This window comes from Triplophysa dalaica, chromosome 13, assembly GCF_015846415.1.
Source record: "Triplophysa dalaica isolate WHDGS20190420 chromosome 13, ASM1584641v1, whole genome shotgun sequence".
NCBI classification, from domain to species: Eukaryota; Metazoa; Chordata; class Actinopteri; order Cypriniformes; family Nemacheilidae; genus Triplophysa; species Triplophysa dalaica.
In genome coordinates this window covers 17,619,896-17,639,651 of record NC_079554.1, presented here as the reverse complement: position 1 = coordinate 17,639,651, position 19,756 = coordinate 17,619,896, and the positions used below count along the sequence as shown (strand labels likewise).

The following is a 19,756-nucleotide window of genomic DNA, read 5'->3' as shown; positions in this document are numbered from 1 at the left end:
TTCTTTAGTTTAGTTAGCTTTCCATGAGGTGATGTTTAAAGCCTTTCTGGTGTTGATTTGTTTAGTCTTTGATAAGCGTTGGCATAATGAAGGATAAGCCATCTTTAATGCGCAAAGCAGCGGGCCCGAATCTCCGATCTTTATACCTAGTACGGCTGGATATTTATCTTTGTTCATTTTCAGAATCATCAGGAATTCTGGTTTACCTCACAGGAAGGCTTTCACAAGAAACCTCTGGAAGGAATTTGTGGCGCTCTCATTTACTACCGGGACAAAGGAACAAACATACTCTATTCCTGTCTACCCTACTTCGGTTAGACTGTTTGAGGCAACCACTAACCACATTGTGAGGTGCTGGGAAACACCCTCAAAAACCCAACAAATGATTAAAAGAGCTAAAAACGGATGAAGCTTATCAAGATATGGCAGGATAACTCATTAGGTTATGATTTTTTGTTTGTTAAATTTGATCATTTATTTTGCTTAATATTATGCATATTTTTGGTTAGCATCATGCCAAGTTGAGACATTGTCACTTTAAACTAAACCGTTATCAGTCTTTCAACAGACACCCTACTGTCTTGTATCGTCGGCGAGGGTGAACATTAACAAGCATGGCACGATGTATCAGTCTACTTTTATTCATAAGCAGTACAATTTTATTCTCCTTGGCCCTCGGTGCATTTTTAAATAACATTTTAAATAATCAAAAATGCCCAACGCGTTCGGGAGCCAGTCCAGTGAAGACTCATCCAGAACAAAACCGTGTGCAGGTTGTGATCGTGGTTTTACATTTTTTTGCAAGAATCAAGTTACTGTGTTTCAAAGACACATGAGAGACGAGAACTGGCTTACGTGCATTTAATAAGCAGGATGTCACATTTTCAATAAAGCATCCATAAACGCTACACATTGATCTACACTGAACACAAGAACAAACTGAAAAGCCCTTGATAAGCATGTACTCTACTAACACTTTCTTGACTGAAGCACGTACATGTTTTGAAAATCGTTCAAATAAATACCAAGTCACAATAACAATGTCATTAAACTACAGCAAATGAACGTGTTAGATTTGATGTCAAGCTGTTGTTTTCCATTGCCATATACAACAGAGGTCTCGGACATAGAGAATTACATTGCTAGCCTAAATATTGCTTTTGGTATAACTGCACACACTCAAACACAAGAACAATGACCACTTTGCAAAAAAACATCAACAATTTTCTGTATTATGTTAATCAGTAGTAGATCCTGGGAAGTCTAAAACAGAGGGGATTTAAATAAGCTTTAAAGACTCGCTAATGTACAGTGAAAATGTATACATGACTGCTGCTTAGGATAAGAATAGCTACCTCTGACAAAACCAGAGTAAAATTCACAAGCGAGACGATTCAGGCTCCCACCTATCTTGTTCTTCTAGTCCCCAACAGATGGGAAAATATACCTTAGTCTTTGGATACCAAATGGTCCCGCTGACTCTCTCCGAAGAATACCGTAGCAAGCATTTACACAGTATATATACAAAAAGACTCAAAACTGATGTGCAAAAAGAAAGTACGCAAAACAGAAATTAGAAAAGGCACAAACAGTAAAATATATTATGACTATTTACAGATCACAAAGTCAGTATAAGCTGAATATCACAGTATGTAAAATCCACACTTTCATAGCTGTCCCTCTCTACAGGGTTATACATTTCTACTCCTGATGGGGAAGGTTGGGTTGGATTCATAAGATAGAGTATGAACATGATTTTGTCTTTACAACCTCTCTTTAGCCCCTCTCTCTAGAATTTGGTGCTATTGCTAAAGCTGTCTGACATTATAATGTTTTTGTAGAAGTTGTCAGATCGCACCGAGCAGTAGCCCTTCACTTTGTCCAGGACCTGATGCACGGGACGTATGGATGAGGACGCCTCCCCTTCGGAAGGGCTGCTTTTTGGGCTGCTCTGATTGGAGAAACTTTTACCTGCAAGCACGGCAAATAAAGGGAGTCAAAACACACAGTACATTTCATAGACACAAAGAAAAAGAGACTCAGGAGACTTAAAGTTCTAGTGTACGAAATTTAGCGGCATCTAGCGTCGAAGTTGCGAACTGCAACCAACGGCTAACTCCACCCCTCCTTTTCGAAGAACTACGGTGGCTGGCACAGGACTGCTCTCTAAAATCTGATGATGAAATGTTTAATATGAACTATATACAGCATATAGAATATGAAAGATTACAGACTTTGTTTTATATGGCAAATTTAAACAAAGTTTGTCAAATTGAGATCTTTCAAAACTACTAAAGGGAGCACTTGGGTGTTTTTCCACGAAAGAATTATTAAGCAGATTCAAAAGTCTTCGCCCTTTTAATCTCACTCAACAAGGACAAACACTTGAGAATTTAAAGAAATCTTTTCAATATGTCATCAGACTAGCTCGAATCGTTTGATCTGGCACACAAACACAAAATCAAGCTGTCACAGGATGACAAAGATGACAAATGGCACTCATTTTTAACCCCCAAATATATGGTGTTTGTCTCACAAGCCATTTTTAATACTTTGACAGTCTGTTCACAGTTTTAAGTTCATCCAAATAATGATCGATGAGAGGTGAGTCGTTATTTCGTCATGCCATTGCTTTGATTTTTCATGCCATTGCACATTCTTAGGCAAAACATTCCAAACGCACACATGCACATCTAATTTGTGCTTTTGGCTTTTAAATGTATCTGAACAATGATTCAATGAATGCTTTGTAATGCAACAAATGCATTTTTATGAGGGCAATCTGACTCTGAAGTGTAGGGAAAATACAGAACAAAGCAGATATTGGAGCAGAGTTCTGCTATTTATTTCAGGATCAGTTGTTTCTGTGTACCATGCCAAAGAAGTCATTCATTAAATGTGATGGTTGTAAGATCATTAAACGGTCGAAAATAAAGGTGTCAATGTAATTATTTCACAACACACACATGTGGAAGTAACATTGGGATGCAAACATAAAAAAATGTATATATAGAAATAAATAAAAGCAGCCCACCATGAGCTAAATTAGTGTCAAACACAGTGCAAATGACATTGAGAACTCTAAAAAGCCACGAGACATGTCAATGTCTACTAATATAGACTGAATCTGTACACTCTAATCACAATTTATTGTATTAATATAAAGGAATTGGTTGTTTACCTGTATTTGAAATTTTTTGCACTGCATTGAATTACATTTTGGCATTAACTGAAATGTCCATAAAATAAAATAAAATGTACTGGTACATTACGATTATTTTTACAGTGAAGCATTAGTTAAGATGAACTAACAATGAACAATTCTTCTAAAGCATTTATTTATATTAATTCACGTTATTTCAGCATTTACTATTATATCATTAAAATCAAACGTTGTCACTGTTCACATTAGTTAATGCACCGTGAACTAACATGAATAAATGTATTGCCATGAAGTAACAAGGATTATTAAATGCTGAAAAACAAAATTGTTCATTGTTAGCTAATGTTAGCTGAGGCATTAACTAATGTCACCTTATAGCACCTTATTGTAAAGTGTTACCGGAATTGAGAGGATCTTTTATTCGCTGTGCTATTGACAATAACCAAGTGCACTTCCTAGTTCTCCAATGTCACTCCACAACTTGGATTCAATCCAACAGGCGACGATTACATCATGAAACATCACAGCATACGCCTAATGTCTGCGAAAGATTATTCATTGGAGGATCAAAACGAAGCATTTAGGAGGGAGTTTGGTTAGATATCATGTCACGGGCTGATGGATTGAATTCAGTCTATCCCAAAACGGAAAGTTGATCACACAAATAAGGAAAAGCAGCGTGAACTCGAGCTGGCTTGTGTGGTTTTACCTCAGGAAGTCTCTCCATGGCATTATTGCAGGGTACTATCTATACCACAAACATAAATACACACACACACACAGCACCACTGAGTCCGGGCATACAGTCACCACAATATATAACATACAGTAGTAGAGAAAAGCACAAAGTAACACAATGCATGAATGATAAGGCCCTTACTAGAAATAGTTAAGCATTACACATCACAGCATTAAGTTCTTGCATGCTATTCAACGTTTTGAAGACCTACTTTTGCAATAAAATATCCATTGTGACTTTATTCTCAACCCTTTGATGCATAGCGTTTGCTACAATGGACTGGCATTTCAAAGCTATTTGAATACTTTAGGGTTTAAATATATATATCCATCTCATGCATGCATCAAAGGGTTGAGGAAACAAACAACTGCTTCCCAAACATCCGACATCATTTGTTTTAAATGTACATTAGTCTTACCTGCATTACTGTGCCTGGCAAAGGGGTTTAGCGTGGCTTTGGCTTTGGATGTCCAGTTTGCTGTGGTAGAGCCAAAAGAACTGGACGAAAGGGACTTTCCCAGATTATCAGAACTCACTTTCTTAGTGTTATTAGTGGCAGTCTTGCTCCAATCTGAAAAATAGGTTCAATAATATCTTCACTACCAGACATGGCCTACTTTGCATGGGATGGATAATACGGCCTAACAGCTGGTCTCATCTGGTTAAAGATGGAAATTGCTGGTTTAGGCAGGTTCTCCCAGACTATCAAAGCCTGTGTTCAGATGGTTTTATCTGGTCTTTCAGCCGGACCAGGTAAAATGAGCTTCACTCACTAAAATAAGTGATGGTTTTATAACCAGTTCTTATTATTTCAAATCAACAATTTACTTCCCTTTTGAATTTATATTATTGTGTGGTATAAAACAAACTCAAGCAACTTGATAATAATGAAATTCGTTTATGCATTATAAATGTTTACCTGAATTGTCCGCTAAACGGAACTTTCCACAGCATAAGTATCTTCTCCATTGTTTCTGTACATTTTCTTTCATAGCACAGTGGAACACAAATATAAATAACCCTGTTGAAATGAAACAAAACGATTAATACTATGGATATATAAACACCTATTAAAACTTAAATAACATGAAACGATTACGTCAACATTTTATTCTTAAAACTTAAGCGACCTCTAGCGTTTCACACAGAGAATTACAGTATTTCTGAGCATTCCCGCAACAAGCCGAAATAGCTCAGTTGGGAGAGCGTTAGACTGAAGATCTAAAGGTCCCTGGTTCGATCCCGGGTTTCGGCAAAGCTTTTAGACTTTGTACATTATTAGAAGCGTTGAAAATTGAACAAATTATGGCGACAAATAAAGATTTTTCCAATAACATGACAATTTAAGACTAATGCCTATGACTGTAATTAACGTTTCAAAATCATCTTATAGTTACCATTCATACAGCACATCATGCTTAATATTACAATGAATTATAAATGTACATTTTAACAACATTTTAAGAAATATTACTGTATACTATTAGCATAATTGTTTTTAGAATATCTAATATAAATCTATAAAAGTATTATATATAGAGTGATGTACCCATAGTCTTTGTTAAAATAGATGGTCACATAATACATTAATTGAACTAGAATTTTTCCACACAAAATAGTGAAAATGGTGTACATAAGTGCATAAACCAACCCTGAAGGGAGTTGAAAATGGAGAAGAGGTACATAAAGGCCAGGCTGACTGGACCCCAAGCGAAGAAGGCAAAGCCCCAGGTCATGCCAAGCAGGAAAGTCAGGCTGACCACGCTGCGCATGTTACGCAAGATCTCCTCTCGCAGCGTCCGGTTGCTGCGCTTGCCGTTACGCCCGCAGATCTGAATCATGACCACTATGAACATGGCAACGTTCAATAGGAAGATCATGGAAAAGTAGCCCACGCATGTCACGTAGAAAACCGCTTTGGTTCGAATCCAACAGCTGTTGAAACAGAGACGCGGAAAAAGAATGAGACTTAGAAAGTAAAGCTTTAAACCTCATCAAAGATCTGCTGCATTTTACTTTTTAAAAGACAACATTAAGTAACAATCTCGTTAAGTTGAGTTTCTCTTGGCAAACTTACAATTCAGATGAGCTCTGTCCGTTCTCTCCTTTTCCATAATATTCTTTTCCGTAGGAGTCTTTGCTGACAGCCAACACGATGCCAACAATCGCAGCAGGGACACCTGAAAAAGCAGTGTGTTCAAAGACCTTTCAGAGAGAACTCTTAAAAGAAAGTGCTAAGAGATAGTTACATAGCAAACAACTATCTAAAGACGCTTAAAAAAACTGCAGTGTCAAAATGGCACTTACCCCACCCAACAATGCAAAACTTGAGGATGTATCGCCGTATGTACGTGTTGAAAACCTTCACCAAGGCAATGTACATATGGATGGACTCCAAGCCCATCCAGGTGAAGGATGTAAGAAGGAAGAAATGCAGAAAGACCGCCACTGTCACACATAGCCCCTCCATCTCGTAAGATGCCAGCCAGCCGTCCAGAAGAAACACCATGTTGAGGAAGAGCAGGGATGTGCTGAGATTCATCAAAATCTTGGAGGGATAGTCCCGCCGCAACTTCCTGTAGAGTTCAGATATATAGCAGTAAAATGTCTGTGCATTTCGGCCACATGCTTAAGCAACAAATAAGAGAGAGCGATGTAAAATTCACAACTATGTAAGCATTTTTTCATTGACAAATATGTTTTGAGTGAATGCATGAATGAACGAAAGCTTAATTTTTTTATAGGGCACTCACTCGAAAGCGATGTATGTGAGCAGTGTTGCAGCTGAAAAGATTGCAGAGATGCCACAGCCGATGTAAGTGATAAAGGTAAGAACTCTGTTGTTCTTCGCATCAATCTGCGCAGAAGCTCCAGAGATGTCCTAAAAGACAAGAGCGAGGTAAATATCACCCAAATGAAAATAACAGTGAATTCTGCACGGTCAAGTTTACTCAAAATGAAAAGCACATCCTTAAGTGAACTCTGACAATTATCAACATTTTATAAAAGTAAGAAGTCTCTTGTGCCATACTCAAGCGGTCCTATCTGTTTCAGAGGTGGTTAGCCACTGACATTGGCTTCACTGTGTAATTCCGGCCAAGTATAAGAAACTACTCTGCTGGGTGATTCTGTTGCCAATCCCACAAATCTCACCATAAGAATGCCAAAGTGTGTGAGGTGGTTACACAAGCAGATGGTCATGTTGCTGTTGGACTCCGGGCTGACCTCACAGCCTTCACTGCTCCAGCCGCCAGAACCGTCTAATGGAAACGAATGTATGTTATACAATTACTTTAAGCATATACCTCTGTATGCCCCATCTAGTTTTAACAATAAATAAATAGGAACCTTTAATGCTTCAAAATAAGCAAATAAATCAGTTATTTTATGCTTACTTTGGAGGCCGAAATCCCAAAACACACAAAGAGGCTTTGGTTCTCTCTGCGGGACAGGCAGACACATTAAGATGTGTTAGACACAAATTGGACACAATTGCTCAAGTTAGTCTGAATAAATAATTTTGAGAGGAAATTAGGGTCTGGAAATATTATTGGCAGAAACTTCAGAACAGCGAAATGTGGAGAAATGACTTGTACCGAGAAAACCATAGTTTCACCAAAATCCCACAGTTACCACAGTGTTTGTATATGTAATAAAATTGATAAAGTATTGCTCTAACAATCCGAACAGGCCAGCGAGAATGAAATAATAAAAAACACTATTTACCAAAATGACTTCACGCTCAAGATCCTATGATATTTTTTGTATTATTTATTTTATTTCACAACTGTGTAAAACTAAAGTACCGATGTATAATTATTACAAACAAAACATCAATAGCGAGTACCTGGAACTCCAAATGGGCAATCTCTATCCTGACAGGGTCCTGCAGGTTTTTGATGGTTAAGTTGCCCACACTGCTAGCCACCACATAGCTTTTTAGGGACAGGCCGTTTCTTTGATGATCCTAGTAAGAAATTAACCCATTGTAAATATATATATATATATATATATATATATATAGGATCAGATTAAGAGGAAAAACCTGCTGACTCACAAAAATATTTCTTAATAAACAAAAGTAGTGGTATGCATTTGTAGGTAAGTATATGACTTTTGTTAGCTATTAGTAAATATTACTAACAGTATATTTATGTTACAGTAAATACATTCAGGTCAGGAAAATATAAGGACAATTATACAAGTTCATCATAACATGTATGTTTATTTTATTGAATTAACAAGTTTATTCGGCGGAGTTAGTTCACTCGAGTTAAAACACCCAAAGATTCTTTACCGTACCATGAATGATCCAAAGTGCTATTGATAAAAATATCAGTAAGAAATGTCAATATTATATTCTATATAATAACATATTTAATATAAGGGACATCATGGATATTAAGCGCTCACCTGAAAGAGCCCAGTCTTGCTGAAGAACATGAAATGTAATCTGGACGTTCTTTCCATTTCTGTGCTGCTCAGGTTCTGTAACAGTGTGGGAGGTAAAGTGACCACAGCCAAAGCATTCTGGGCCTCGGACTCCAAATCAATCTAAGAGAGAGAATTAATAATCATAACATCATGACAGGTTCACCATGCTAAAAACATGAAGATGAGACGTGTGTGTGTTTATAAAATAGTTTGAACAGCACTTCATTATTATAGCTGAAAGTAAAATCTAATCAGTCAAAATCAGAACAAAACAAACATACAGGCAGCAGGGGATCCGCAGAAGTTTATGAGTGACTCAGTACTCCAATTTTGTGGAAATAGTCAGAGCTCGGCAGGTAGAGAATCTGTGTTCTGGTGCTATAACATGTTTTCTTAACTTGCCAATTTGAAAAGTACAAGAGCAATAAACCGGTCGTTTGCATTAGCACACACTGCTGTTACTGTTATTTGGATTCAATTAGTGAGTTAAACCCACAACTATATAATTTAATGGCACAAACCACCCATAAAAACTTAAAGCGACAAAAGACTAAAATTCGACTTAATTACTTAGTAGTAAAAATATACACCCTACCACTCATACTCAAAAAATAACTACAAATGGGTCATTTTCTCAGTCCACTCAGACTGGACGATGTTGTTTTTTCCTCCCGCAACTTTCCAGGAACCCTCGGCACTGAATCAATGGGTGACCCCTGTGCGTGCTCCACGAACGTCGCCTCTCATTACACTGCGCTTTAATTGCTGAAGATTGCTTTAAAACTTCCACTTCGGAATTACTGTTAAAATGTTTGGACAACTTGTTTGAGAAAGCTTAAAAGATCCCATGAAATAACTATTAGAGCTTTGAGGCTTAAAGTCCATTTGTGTTAGCTTTGAGGCCAACAGTAGATGTTAGTGTACCTTTAAATATTGACAAAATTCACTTTTCGCAGATGAACACACGTTTTTAGAAACACATATATATATATATATATATATATATATGTGTGTGTGTGTGTGACCCTGGATCACAAAACCAGTGTTAAGTAGCACGGGAACATTTTTAGTAAAAGACAAAAAAACATTGTATGGGTCAAAATAATGCCAAAAATCATTAGGATATTAAGCAAAGACCATGTTCTATGAAGATATTTGGTAAATTTCCTACATTAAATATATAAAAACTTTATTTTTGTGAGTGGATAGCCTGCCACAGTGCTGATTCAGATTTAAACGGTTGTATTCTAACAACTCATACATCAATGGAAAACTTATTTATTCATCTTCAAGATTATATAAAATTTTAAAAAATTGACCCATAAGACTGGTTTTGTTGTCTAGGGTCACAAATGTATATTGTGCAATATAGCAGTCTTTCTTTTCTCAGAAAATGGCCTAAAGAAATTGTTAGCTTAGCCTGCACTATATAAAAGTTTTTTTAATTTTAATTTTTAAAGAACGAGAATCAATGGAAAAAATAGAAAAAGTTAATGATATTTACCTGAGGATCTGTCGTATTAGAGGATATAAATGCACTGAACGTGCTCCCGTTGTAACTGCTGGCATTGAAGGCAGAAATCCCCACAGCCAGATATTTGGATTTAATGGTCAACGAGGGTCCATCAAATTCAACCTTCAGCACCAGTTCATCCACTGCTTTGAGAGCTCTGAAACAAAATACAATACATTTAAATAAAATTAAAAACAAAATACATATTTAGGTCTCTTAAAACTAGGTAGTGGGCACATACATTTCTGAAGCAGCCAGCTGAGCGGTCTCTGAGCTGGTCATCACATTGGATATAATCTCAACTACGTTTCTGGCCAGTGTGGCGTTGATTTTGACCATGTTGACCAGCTCCTTCACTTTGTCGACAACCTTTTTCACTTCCTCCGTAGAGAGCTCATTGTTGGTAATATCTGCGAGCTGTATAGTCACGTCTATTGCGTTCTCTAATTGGAAAATATTCAAATTGGGAAAAGGATCAACATAAAAGTTGGGAAAAAGTTAAATAAACATTTTGTTTTTCTGTGTGTTAGTGCTGTGCAGAGTATACTGTACCTTGTGTCACGGGAATGTCCTCTATATCCGTACAGTTTCTAAGGTCCGGGGGCCCCCAAAATGATGTGTAATTATCTGGACTGATCATGCTGCAGAGGAAAAAACTTCTAAAATATAATGTCCAACACAGTTGACAGATACAAACAGTTTTTAAACATTCAGGGTCTAGTGCTATAAAAATACAAGAGTGGGGAAAACTAAAGGATGATGATGGTGGTCATTGAGAAGGATTCGATTCTTGTTTCTCACTCTGATGTAAAAATGTATGCAGTAAAGCGTCTAATGTCTATAACATGAAAAATACATGAAAATACATCATTACCAGTGTTGGGTTTAATAGTTCCTTATTTTGTTACTTACCCTTGATAAAGTGAATGAAGGCATCACTAAAAAAATCTGTAATTTAATTACAGTTGCTTTTGATGTAAATAAATACATTGTGTAACATATGTGTGTGCAATAGTGGAATTGACATCAAAATTTAAAGTCCAACATTAAAGTCCGTGCTTTAATGTATAATTCTCATCTTTGTTATACTTTGGACAGTCAATAATACTACTTTATGCAGTTTTATATCATTTATTTAAATGAATTAAAGGGGCCGTTTCATGTCTATCCTTGATTCACTTAACTAATCAGGGTTGATAAGATATAGAAAGTAAATAGTTATTAAACACTTTTTCGAGAGAGTAATTTGTACAGTAATCTGATTACACTATTGAATATGTAATTAGTAACTAGTAATTTATACATTTTTCAGAGTAGCTTGTCCAACACTGATCGTCACTGACTGTAAATGCGTCAATTAGTCATTCATTCCTTTTTACATCATGACCAAGGCATCAATTAACGTCTACTCACCAAGTCCTGGATGCATTCTGCTCTTTGTAAGGGAAACAGGGCACATACTGGCTGACTGTGGGTCGGCTCTCCGGCCATCTGTAGTGGAATGGAACCTCCACTGACTGGCAATTTTCTGAAACAAAAAATACTAAATTACCTCTTTAAAAAGGTTTCACATCTTCTGAGCATTTACATACACGGGACTGATCTTATTTTATGTGTTTGACAGAACCTTATTATGTCATGTCATGAATTGTATGCATTTTATTAGTATGTGTGAAACGTTGAAATCAATCCCACAATTATTGATCACTGCAACATGTCATACCCATTAAGCTCACAGTCACACTGTCCAAGATCAAGCCGTTCCCAATGGCAGTGGCACTTAGCATTTTGTTTTCAACTTTTCCCACTGCCAGATCTGCATTTAAGGTATTCGTGTACACCAGCAGGGCCATGCAGGTATACCTGATATCGGAATACAGCATCAAAATCAAATGCTCTTTTAAAGATTAGAATAAAGCTTAGATTCAACATGTACTGTAAGAAAAACTGAACGAAACAAAAACAGATATAAAACAACTAAATGTTTCACCGTATAGTTGCAGATCTTGAAAGAAGGGTATTCGATCCGAGTCTGAAAAGCATGAGCACAAGACAGTTTATAAATTAAAAGCAAAAAAAGCTTTTACACTTTTAGTTCAAAAAAGAGACCCTACCTGACATTATCAATGTACACTTTGTAGATCCAGTTCTGAAACGTTTGGTTGAGCTGTAAACATAACACACAAAAATGTATGTTTAGAAAGAAAGAAGATCGGTTTATTTTCACCTTTAAGCAATGAAACAGTGTACATGTATTTAGGAAAAGTTTCAAATTATATTTTCTCTGTGATAACCTCGATTTATATCACAGTTTTCATGTGTCTTGTCATGCTTTCAGTCTTTTACTTTGCTGTTGGATGACTTGATGTCGCTTATGAGGTTTGACACTGGATTGAAATGGCCACAATACTTTTAGAAACGCTGATTAAATTAAATTTTTGAATGTTTTGTTCATTTTGACCACGGCTGTATATGTGGGTATGGATGTAAAAGTAGAAAACATGTTATATCAATGCAATTTTCCACCTTATATATGCAATCATATCCACTTTTAATGCACAATAACTATGTAAATAAAAAGGCACAAACATACCCACTGAGCTATCATGGTTTCAACATCACTCTCCGGGGTGTTTGTCTCTGCATCTTTTACCACAAGGGATATCCTGTAGAAAAGACCCTCTGGGAATTGCAAGGAGATCAAGGTTTCAGAGTAATCAAAAAAATACACTTTACTTAATAATACACAAGTCCTACATTTCTGTGTTGCATAGCAGAAGATGAAATTATTTTTAGGCACAGGCGATTTTGAAAGAAATGTGTTATAATTGTTACTTAATCAGATATTTTCCAAGTAATGCAAAATAAACTACAGTATAAAGGATTTGAATAGAACCCAAAGCCTGATTTTCAAGCACGTGTAGATCTACTGCTATGCTCCACTGCTATCACAAGATGGCTCTCATGTATTTGAGATTGTTAGTGCTTCTCTACTGTATGTGATGCGTCACTACACCATGCCAAAAATTTCTTAGGAGACCCTGATAAAATGAAATAAGCTATTTCCACCGCTTACAAATCAGTCAATTGGAAAAATAGAATGAAAACAATAGATTTGCATAAAGAACAAATGTTTTATAGCATATAAATAAAGCAGTCTCCTAAGAAAGTAAAACATGATAAATAACAGGAAAATTTAAATTCTGTGCTCAATTTAAGTGAGCGAGCAACAACCAGCAAATAAAGATCTGGGTATGGTTAATGTTCTATTAACTACAGTGAATCATATAGAATCAAAGTCTACAATTTGTACACCTAGAGGACAGGCAGATTTCGCCCTGATTTTGCAACTACAATTCTACAAATCACTTGTTTAGAAAGACAGCATTCAGACTCTTTCTCTAAGTTCTAGACCGCGATTGGAAAACATACTGTTCCCGGCTGAAAGTCCACACAGACATGTAAAAGGAAAGGGAGCTTTACATGGACATGAAGCCAGTTCATGTGGTTCTGTGGTGCTCCCATGGGTGGCACCAGAACCTGTGCCGACTCCTTTGGTTGGGGCGACTGTGCCATTTGTAGGGACAAAAGACTGGTCGTCAATAGCTGGAGACGGATGTGTCTCGCTATCTGCGGTGGCGGACTGAACAACGAGCACATTGTGGCCGTTGCTGGAGGGGTTTGCTGATTCTTTCTTGTACCAAAATGGCTGCTTTGTTGTAGGAGAGTGGACATGTTTAGTGTCCAGCAGGTTTTCACTGGGGTTGCTGCTTGAGATGGCAGCGTCCATTGATTTGGTGGGGTGGATGACTGGAACGAGGATCTGAGCACTCATTTCAAGCTCTGATGGCTTTGGCCGGCTGCTTGCAAATGTGGGGAATTGCGAGTGTGTTGGGTGTGAGATTGCAAAGTCCAAAATGCCGACACTCAAAGTCTCTGTAGCTTGAGAATGAATTGTCACTGCTTTTTCTGTCTTTAACTGTCCATCGTGTGAAATACTACTGGATAGGTTCACAACCTGCTCTAAGTTTGTCAAGTCAGTATGTGAACCAATGGGGTCATGCATTACATACTTTTTCAATGACCTGGATGGGACTTCTGAACTAGCTAGAAAAGCATCTGTGTGGGTTGGCCTGATTGTTTGACTATGTGCATATGAAGCAACAAAATTATCTTGATGAAATTCTCCATAAGACATAGAGGGAATGATATGTTCAATAAAATCAGAAATGTACATCGTCTCTGACTGATACCTGAATTGGCTTTCATAAGCCGAGGCCTCTTTTTGTCTACTCGGGACCACAAACATCTCGCTCAGTGCATCGGAAAAAATGGTGTGGGATGGAAATATTTCTGGGGAATCCGTTGTCTGGATTTCGATCTCAATGGCACTCCTCCATGCTTTGTAGTCGCCCGGCGATGCCAACGAGACGTGTTCTGAGCCAGAGTCAAAAATGTCAAGAGAGGGTGTGGCGAATGTGGGCGATGCATCTATCTCTTCCACTTTCATTTGAAAGGCTGAATTAAGGGGTGAAGACTGAGAGGCTCTCCATTCATCTGTCAGGGCCACCACAGAACTGGATGGTAATTCAAAGTTCCCGCTGACAGAATTATCAGGCACGTGTGACAAGTTCCTCAGTTCCACCTCTGAAGGATTAACATCCGCTTGGCCATTTGAGCTTCTGAAAAAAGTCTCAGGCAATCTGTTTACATTCGACGGCTCCAGCGCCAGAACTAAATCTAATTTGGACTGGCTACCCACTATTGACGTAGAAACGGCACTCTCAATGCCTGTATATGAGGTGGGAGTTGGAAAATGACTGGAGTCAACAGCAGAGAGGATAAGTGGATTCTTTAATGAGGGTAAAACCAGTTTATTGTTGTTGTTGGCATCAAATACATGGAGACTTTGGACTGAGCCTGGTGTAAGAGATGAGAAAATATCGGAGTGCTGCAACAGAGACAATGGACTTGGTCTGATGGCCTTTGTCATTAAGAAGTCACTTTGAACCCCTGCAGTAGACATCAGGAGAGCGTGTGAACTCCGAGTGGCAGAGATGCGGACTGAATCCATAAGTGGTCCGGCTGTTGCTTCAGGACTCTGAGCTTGAGAGAAAGAGGAGATAAACGTCTCAGCTGAGAGACGAAAGCTGCCTTGTGGAGAAAGACGGCTATCTGCCAAAGACTCCATGGGTAAAATAGTTTGATCTGGAAGATAGTGGAGAGAACTCTGTCGAGAGTTTGATGAAGAAATGACAGGCGTGGTATCAGTGTGACTAAACTCAGGTTCTATCAAGCTTGTCCCCACATAACCCCCTGCTAAAGTTTTCACCGCTGTAGGCTCGATCTGACCGTATTGCGAAACATTAAAGGCGTCCCAGGTGCCAGCTGCCTCTGAGTGGCTCCAGGGCACAGTGCTTGTTAGCTTCATATCCACAGGGTGTGTGGGCGACCGTTCTGGCCCTAAGAGGGAAGTCCGTGCCACCGTTTGGGCCGAGAGACTCTTTAGGTTACGTTGGTTCATTTGCACACCTGTCTCTCCTAGATTCATGGTGACAGAGGGGATAAGTGTCCAGCTGCTGTCTGTTTCAAGCTGTTCTGAGACCTGGGCCAACTCTGACATAGCCCAGGGTAAACTAAGGTCTGGTTGACTGTGTAAATGTTCTTGTTTGCTAACATTCTCTCCCACAGGTTCAGAAAGTGTAGTGTTGAAAGTAGACACACTTTCTAGCTCCAAAAAAGACATGTTATGAGGAATGGTAGTGGTCAGGCTTTCAGCCAAAGGGTAGGGGGAATCAAAATCAAACAGGCTGAAGACATCATCGTCGTCCAAGTCAATATCATATAAAAATGCCTCGGGGACGAACCCAGATGGGTAATCAAGGATCTCAGAGCTGTTCTTGTTCCCATCGCTTTGGACCGGTTGGGGTGCGAGAGGTTTATTCTTACGATTACTGAATGGCGCCACCTGGAAATACTCAAAATCTCCGCTCTGATTGTAAGCGTCTTGTTGCCACGGACGAGTCACCTGGGAATAGGCTGATGTCATGTCTGTAGAGTCTGTTTTATTGGTAACGGATGCCACTGTGAACATTCTGAGCCAGTGGGATACATTCGTTACGCTTATCGGCGGTTGAGCAGGAGATTTAGTTGGATGGATGATGGGACGTTTGTGTGGTCGAGTGACAGCAGCCACCACTTTCTTCCTCACGGGCCAGATGAGGGGTGTGGAGATGAAGCCGAGTGATGTTTTTGAGTTTCGGGGGGCAGGAACAACCAGAGGCCTAGCAGGGGGAGAGCTAGAGGACGGTGTCTCCGAACGAGGAGTAAGCCGCAGCAATGACCACAAATATGCAGCCCTCTCTTTCTCTGCTCCAGCTCAATTATTTCGCAAAGGGAGTGAGGATTCAGTAAAATTCACAGAGATACATCATACAACACAAAGCAATTAACATAAATATATATTTAAAAACATAGAATGAATATTGAAGTTTTTGTGTTACACTGAAGCAAGCAAGCCATATGAGTGTAACAAAAGTAAATCAAGACAAAATATTTGTTTTGAGGGGGCAAACTAATACTTTGAGAACAACAACTCAGTGGTTAAAACTGTACTGTACTTTGGAAAAATTAAGTTACAGAACAGTCAAGAGGAGAAGGCCGTAAAGTAAATGTAAATTAAAGCAATGCAGGTGAGGAAAAGGGCTAAAAGACACATCCTTAAATAATGATATCTGACATATTTATGGGACTAGGCAGTCAATATAAGGAACTAGAGATTATAGAAAAAACAGATGGCTATGCAAGCATATCAGTGAAGTTAAAATGCAGCTGAGCTGAAGCAAGAGAACAGCATAGAATCATAATAGCTGCCAGAAAAGGTTTTAGTCAAAAAGAAAAAACATATAAAAGTGTAAGGAGCAAGTAAAGTTTGAGGACTGTTGGGCCTGAAAAGTTTTCAAGAGTTTGACAGACAGACAGGAAGTAGTTATTTACAAAATAGCACAAAGACAATGTTGCTTAACTAAACAGCAGGCGTCTGATATAATAGTTTAAGAAAAAAACAATTCATACAAAAAACATCACCTTTCAGGTAAGCATTGAAGAGGTTATAATCATATTATAATACAGTAATAAATTATAATACAAAATGAAAAAATAATATTTCATTAAAAAATCAAATCTTTGGTAGATAGAAATAGATAGAACCTGGTCTTTGAACTACACCCAGAGCTTAAAAGCAATAAACCATCATTTCATTCCCAAATCGGATAAGACAACAGACTCCCATTCTGCCCATTCAAAAGGAGGTTTAGCTGTAACATCCCCTGATAAGCACAAGCAAGCCACGTATGACATGAGATGGGCTTACCAACGGTTTTGCTGATGGACAGATGTGGGTTAGTAGCAGCAGCTGCAGATGAAGGAATGGATTAAATGATGGATGGCATGGGAAGGGTTTAGGTAAATGAACACAAACAGAATAAAGCTATGCGTAAGTACACAAGACGACACAAGATATTGACATGCATTTTTTTGTTTTTGTGTTTTGGTCTGTGTTGTTTTTTATTGCTCTATTCAGCAATTCAAGGAATCAGCCAAAATCTGTGCCACGATTTGGTCCAATTACAATGGACAATTTACAGGGAAGAGAACAGGACATTCTTTTTAAATGCTACAAGATGTTTAACATTTGCAGGTATCCACTGTTAGTTTCAAAAATAAATTTTGGATGTGTTCAAATAAACAGGTACTGAAAACAACACACAATTGACAAATGCCATCAACTACATCTATATCTAAATGTTTCTGAGCGGTGATACGCAGTATTTAGTGTGTCACTGTGTTACACTAGATAACTAAATATCAAACTAATCTTAATATATTTTCAAAGAAATGGCACGAATGCCACAAATATATAAAAAGGTATGATGTGCAAGAACAAGCTTTTTAAATTCAACTTGATAAAACAACTGAAACAGTGTTTAAAATGAAGACACGTGAAATAAAACTGAGGTTTCATCCCCTTTTTCTAAGAAACACAGAGACAATCTTTCTGAAACAAGTTGGTTTAAAGCTACTGTATTGCAAAAAGGTGACAACTGACGTCAGTTTTGAGAAAAGCTCTAGAAATTTTTTTTTCTGTTAAAACTTGTTTCATTATTATGTTATCTAACAAAATTATATTCCCGTTGGTAAGAAGTTGGATACACAAAAATAAAAATTCTGTGTTCATTTACTCACCCTTAAATTGTTCTCTGAACACACAGAAAGATATTTGAAAGAATGCTTATAACCAAACAGTTCTTGGCTACCATTGACTACCGTAGTGAGAAAACATGCTTCATAAATGTCTTTGTTCTGTTGAACACAAAAGAGGATATTTTGAAGAACGTAGCAAGCAAACAGTTCTGAGGCACTTTTGACTACCATTGTCAGTTCTCATACTATGGTAGTCAATGATGGCCGAGAACTGATTGGTGTCATTGGAAAAAATAAATGTGTACAGATTCGGAACAACTAAAGGGTGAGTAAATGACAGAATTTTCATTTTTGGGTGAACTGTCCCTTTAAAGGGTGTTGTGCTTTGATGTCACACAGACATGAATAGTAAAACAATAAAAAAATGACATAACTACAAAAGATATGTCAAATGTTAAAAATGAAATGTGCTATTAGGTAACTGTTAGCTTACCATTAGTAGTGGTTGTTGTGTAAGCACTAGTGGTCTTGAGCTGAGCTAGTGTTGGTAAACAAAGGCAGAGCCGTGCGTTGATATTAGTAATTTTTTATTTATAATACCTCATTAAACAAAATAAAAGAAGAGGCAATCTAGATATCTGCTTACCAGACTGTGTGGTTAGAGGCATGCTAGAAGTAATTGTGTATGAAAGAGTGGTAGCGTGAGCTGAGGAAGAGAATGGAGAAATAATAACATGCATCGACTTCAGAGCCATTATCTTAAATGTGGAAAAGCAAACACCCACAGTACTGATCCGTCTCATTACAAAAACTACCATGCCGCAAATAATTCAAAAGAAAATCACAAAATAACATGGATCACACAAAGAAAAAAAGGTTACGCTTTAGATGACGGACCGGAATGTGCGGCATAATTAAACATGATTTACAGCGTAACTACTTGTAACAATAATGCGTCTCTAAAGTACATATATATGTAGGTAAAGGGGAACAATATGCAAAGTTTGGGGAATAAATGTGTCAAAATATATATTTATGAGGGAACTGCATGCCATATAACCTACTGTAAATCAAACCTCTCTTGAACTACTTGATGATAGTTAAAAAAGTTCAACATTGATTTTGCACATTTTACACATTAAAACTCATCAAAAGAACTCATTAAAAAATCTAATAATTTGTGAGCAACAATCCGTAAATCAATCAAATGAAATTGAATCCCAAAGTCAAAACTCTGCGTGCTTCATCCGTGCAGTTTTGCTTGCGCATAAAATTTAACACATCTGTTCCCCTTATTTCATGTTTGATAAAATAATAACATATGAACCCCTTCCTTTTTAAGTAATATCCATAAAGCTTAATTATGGGTACATTGTGATTACAAAAATGGAGTGTATGTTCATGCTAAGATTGTTGTATAGCATACTGCAGGTTATGCATTCCACGTTATATTAAAATAGTTACCCCTTAGTTTTAAAATACTTGCAGTATAGATATTTCATATTTATCTTTATTCCCCAAGCTTTGCATTTTGTTCCCTTTTACCTAAAGATATGTACTGAAGAGGTACATTATTGTTACAATTAGTTACGCTGTAAATTCTGTTTTACTTTGTTGTACATTGCAGGACGTAATCTAAAGCGTCAACGAAAAATATACAAAAAGAGAAAAAAATAACATACTGTATTAGCATTCCGTGAAAACA

General features: G+C 37.6%; 1 protein-coding gene and 1 non-coding gene across 8 annotated transcripts in view; one reads left to right on the top strand and one right to left on the bottom strand.

Annotated features, from left to right (window-relative positions):
- Positions 1–847: 847 nt before the first annotated feature.
- Positions 848–19,756, bottom strand: part of adgrg6 (adhesion G protein-coupled receptor G6) — a 36,553-nt gene continuing 17,644 nt past the window's right edge. For 3 of the 7 annotated variants that reach the window (XM_056764894.1, XM_056764897.1, XM_056764899.1), the window contains 20 exons: positions 12,443–12,531; positions 11,964–12,016; positions 11,840–11,881; positions 11,573–11,712; positions 11,263–11,377; positions 10,402–10,490; positions 10,091–10,292; positions 9,841–10,006; positions 8,316–8,456; positions 8,205–8,222; positions 7,750–7,869; positions 7,298–7,343; positions 7,056–7,162; positions 6,656–6,783; positions 6,210–6,478; positions 5,980–6,082; positions 5,554–5,837; positions 4,822–4,923; positions 4,321–4,473; positions 848–1,971 (listed from right to left, as the gene is read on the bottom strand). In XM_056764894.1, the coding sequence (XP_056620872.1) occupies positions 1,790–1,971; positions 4,321–4,473; positions 4,822–4,923; positions 5,554–5,837; positions 5,980–6,082; positions 6,210–6,478; positions 6,656–6,783; positions 7,056–7,162; positions 7,298–7,343; positions 7,750–7,869; positions 8,205–8,222; positions 8,316–8,456; positions 9,841–10,006; positions 10,091–10,292; positions 10,402–10,490; positions 11,263–11,377; positions 11,573–11,712; positions 11,840–11,881; positions 11,964–12,016; positions 12,443–12,531 (2,549 nt within the window). In that variant the 3' untranslated portion in view covers positions 848–1,789. Of the gene's footprint in view, positions 1,972–3,872; positions 3,912–4,320; positions 4,474–4,821; positions 4,924–5,553; positions 5,838–5,979; positions 6,083–6,209; positions 6,479–6,655; positions 6,784–7,055; positions 7,163–7,297; positions 7,344–7,749; positions 7,870–8,204; positions 8,223–8,315; positions 8,457–9,840; positions 10,007–10,090; positions 10,293–10,401; positions 10,491–11,262; positions 11,378–11,572; positions 11,713–11,839; positions 11,882–11,963; positions 12,017–12,442; positions 12,532–17,221; positions 17,264–19,756 lie in introns of all 7 variants that reach the window. The other 4 variants (XM_056764895.1, XM_056764900.1, XM_056764896.1 and 1 more) reach the window with 3 other exon arrangements.
- trnaf-gaa (transfer RNA phenylalanine (anticodon GAA)) lies at positions 5,085–5,157 on the top strand. Its single transcript has one exon. It is a non-coding gene; the product is annotated as a tRNA-Phe (tRNA).